This window comes from Dendroctonus ponderosae, unplaced genomic scaffold (genome assembly GCF_020466585.1).
Source record: "Dendroctonus ponderosae isolate FM_Combo_2020 unplaced genomic scaffold, Dpon_F_20191213v2 Dpon_F_20191213_1, whole genome shotgun sequence".
NCBI classification, from domain to species: domain Eukaryota; kingdom Metazoa; phylum Arthropoda; class Insecta; order Coleoptera; family Curculionidae; genus Dendroctonus; species Dendroctonus ponderosae.
The window spans coordinates 47,403,123-47,407,136 of record NW_026017110.1 but is presented as its reverse complement, the minus strand read 5'-3'; the positions used below and the strand labels follow the sequence as shown (position 1 = coordinate 47,407,136).

General features: G+C 40.1%; 1 protein-coding gene across 1 annotated transcript; it reads right to left on the bottom strand.

Annotated features, from left to right (window-relative positions):
* Positions 1 to 863: 863 nt before the first annotated feature.
* LOC109533743 (putative glutathione-specific gamma-glutamylcyclotransferase 2) lies at positions 864 to 1,654 on the bottom strand. Its single transcript, XM_019899143.2, has one exon. It carries the CDS (start codon positions 1,476 to 1,478, stop codon positions 906 to 908), a length of 573 nt encoding a protein of 190 aa, XP_019754702.2. The 5' UTR covers positions 1,479 to 1,654; the 3' UTR covers positions 864 to 905.
* Positions 1,655 to 4,014: the final 2,360 nt, after the last annotated feature.

Here is a 4,014-nt window from a genome sequence, read left to right as displayed (position 1 = left end):
ACTGAATACGAGAAGCTGCTTGATAAGAGTGGATAATAAGGAGATTACACAGGCACTAGCTTGTTTGGAGTTAACCATTCAAATATTTGGTGTTGTATGGTTGATTTTTAAACACCGATATTCGAGGTTATGAGAACAGGTTGACATTTCGTCAACAAATCTTGTCGAATTTACCGTTTATCTTTATCTATCTTATTGTCAGTCTGTATAATTTCATGGTTACCGGAGTTTTAAATAATTACGAAGCAACAAGTATTTGCGCAATGTTAATTAGACAGATTACCTTGAAAAACATTGCTGCCGTATTTCTGATATAGTTTTTTGCAAATTTCTCAGTTTTTAATAACAATCAATTTATTTTACGCTTTTTTCTGTACTCCTATAACAGCGCCAGACAACACCTCCAGAGGAATGACGCCAATTTTGAATCACCCTATATATACTCTTTATATTGAGTATATATATACGCTCATAGTTTTAGTCGGAAGGGGGTTTTTCGAAGAACCAACATTTCCCCTAAGCTCATTGGCAATTCGGCCAAAGATTGTAACCTTCCGCCACCTACTCTCATCAACGACTACCTGAGAACGGTCGACGGTTTCTGTAATATCGACCGCGCCTCATAGATAGCTAAACTTTTATCGCCCAGATGGCGCGCAAAGTTCGTTTATTGGGTCGCATCTGTAAGTTCACTTGAGGTGTGATTCCGAAAACGTTTATAAGACAACGCTGCTTCTAAACACTTCACTACACTAAAACTAGTGTCGGTACTTGGAGAACCCTTTAGAGCTAAATACTATTTGGCATCTTCACATTACAACACAAAAATTCAAGAACTGGGACAAGCAAAAAAACTCAGCAAAAAACTGAAATAAACAAAAATATATTCACTATTTATCAATCAATCAGTTCTGTGGTTGAGCAATGTCCTTAATCCTGCCCTCCTGTTGCAACAGCTTGAGAATGTTGGCCTCCAATTTAAAGAGATGGTCGTCTTCGGCCTCAGGAACCACTTTCCTCATAATCTCGGCCAAATTGCAAACGTAATCAATATTGGGGCCACTTGGGCCTACGGACTGCACCACTTGGTGGGCGATTTCCTCGATTTCCGCATGGCCTGCATAGTTGGGATTATCGAAAGAAGCTAAATAAATCGTCATCTCAAACGGTTCCATCGAGTCTTCTTTCGGATGGAATGTTACGAATTTCCTCTCGTAGCCCCCCTTTTCCCGATAGTCGAGGTGTTTGATCACTGAGTCCACATCAGCGTCTTTTATCTTATAGGCTATGCCATATACTCTCGAGTCTTCTGAGGCAGGGACTAACGTGACCACCCTGCCGGGGTTCTCTGGGGTGCCTCGATGGTCGGTGCTAAACTGGTAGAAGCGGCGTTGGTACCCCTTGATGTATCCAATCACTTTTTCCGAATAGGAAAAGTCGACTTTCCACATTAGCGATCCGTACCCGAACACCCACATTTTCGCTACGAATTCACTTTAATTTCGTTAAACTGTACGATGATAAGCATTATAGAAGCGGGAGAAACTAGCACTTGTCACCGCTTTTTGTGGTTAGGATATAGTTTGCAACTGTTCAACTGTTGTTAAATAGGTATTAATTAACAACGGTTTTCTCTAGCGTTGTTGCCGTTCTTTCACCACAGTTTCAAGTGGCTGCCGCTATTAACGTTTAGAAACATTCGTTCGCACAATAACAAGCAACAAACGTCCGTTAGAAACAAACTTCTATATCTTTTACGGAGATCTTTGAATAGGCAACACTGCCATCTCGACTTTAGTATCTAATGCCTACTTGAGTGTATGCTTAACTTCAACTTAATGGACCTAAGTTAGTAAGTAGTAAACTTAATAATTTCTTAAGATTGGATTATTGCGGGTACAGATTGATTCAAAATTGGTTGTCTGAGTGAAAGGATTAAGAAATAGTAGGTAAATAAAAATAATTCCCACTGAAGATATTTTCCAAAAAACTTCTTCATAAATAAATAAGCTGAGCATCTTCGCCATGGCTTCACATTTCAAGCTTTGAACAGTACAATTGAAAAACTAACCTCAATCTACTTGTTCCGTTGACTCGTTAGTGTTAATAAAATACGAATGCACAACCCCGTACTTAATAGATCTATTCAGGTGAGATAAATAACCATGTGTTCCCTTTAAATGCCTATGCAGGCATGCTCACTAATGATAAGAATAAATTTACATAAATTCATAAATCAGTAAACATTTTAGACTACACCAATCGATTAATCGAGAAACTAAATTGATACGTTCAAGTCTGGTGGAGAAGACTTTAGTTCAGTCAAAACGCATTTGACTTTTTTGTTACTGCTCAGTAAAAAGAAACAAAAAACCGGGGGAAAAATCCGGAAAAAATCATACAGATCAATTAATAGACGGAGAAATATAACCAGTAAGCTACGATTCGGTTGCAGGCGAGTCTTTTGTTCTTGCGGGTTAATAAGGCGGGGGAGACAGAGGGGGGTCACGCCGCGACATTCCTCGGTCCGTGGGAAATAAATCCCAACCACTGGACTCTTGCAAGCAACGTTGCCAGGCCACACTTTCAATACAATCACTTGCGAGTAATCCCAGAAAATCACCCGGTGCTAGATCTGGGCCTAGTTGAGGTCGAGTAGCCGGGCTGACAATCCCCAGATAACTACAGGCTAGACAGTTGTGTAAAAAATGCCAATGAATTAATTATTTGCTGGTTCTTTGCGCGGGCATTAGGATTTTATCGAAGATTGGCAACGGCGCACACGACTGTAGTATAGCTGACCATTCTCACTCTCACAGCACTAAAAAGCTAACTAAAACGTTTTGGTTATTTTGGAAGATCGCCGATTCACGATAACGGGCACCATGAATTATACCTAAGAAGTTGGGTAATTAACATTTATGCCGACAAGGGAGTTTTTGTGGAGCCTTGGTGGGACGGCCTGCTCTTGTCTGTGCGATTTTCATCAAGATATTTCCTTCTTTAATTAAGCTAATTAAAATTACATTTTGACTAGTTTTCAATCAAGGAGTTTGATTTAATGTAAATCAAAATTTACTCGAGCTTCATTTAGTGCTAATTGTATCCATTGAGGATTTAAACATTAAACAAACGCTTGAAATTCCTGCAATTTTGACTACTACCTCAAAATAGCGTTGCTTCTATTTAATTTCAAATTTCAACCAATCAAACGCAAGCCCGTTGAGGTAAAACCCCGGGAACAGATGTGATGTAACCTAATTATCTTCCCATTAAATCGATGTAATTTGGCCATTAAAGTCCGGACCACTCACCCAACCTAAACCCGGGTGGCCTATTCATAAACTGACAAATTGGACACTATAAACACGACGCGAGGCGCGAAGAATGCCGATCGGCAAACGAAAAGTACCGATCGCGACCACCTCGAGCAAATGCTGCGCGTGCCGCTGCGTGTGTGGTCTCGATTCTCCACTGGCCACCCTGATACAGTGATGTACACCGAATAAAATACTTTTTAATTAAATTAATGAATATTGTGGTTTAAGAAACAACAGAACAATTAGAAAATCTAGGACTTAATCAGACGAAACTTGGAGATGTTTGAATTCTACCCTAACCACTTATAAAGTTGTCTGTAGACACAAACCACACATTTGCAAGGCAACCCCCAATTACGCATTGTGAAGTGCAATGACGCATGTCCTACAACTATGTAGACTGTGACATTAACACTACTGACAATGACATTGACGTTTTATTACAATTTAGTGCATTTTGCAAGCTAATATAAACTATGTACTTAATGCAATTTGTAGGTTACACTCACATATTGCGGCACAATAAAGGTCTAATTTGAGACGAAAACTTATTCGGAATATTCACCCGACCTAAGGCTGAGTGGGCCGCTGCTAAAGTGGCAAATCGCCTCTCGAGTAGTATAAACGAGACGCGAGGTATTCCGAACGGCTGCCGAAACGGCCCGATTATGGTCACTTAAAGTGAGTGCTGCGC

What these genes read in the sequence shown, in the direction of transcription:
- LOC109533743 (XM_019899143.2), bottom strand. Translation starts at nt 1,478, where the DNA reads ATGTGGGTGTTCGGGTACGGATCGCTAATGTGGAAAGTCGACTTTTCC.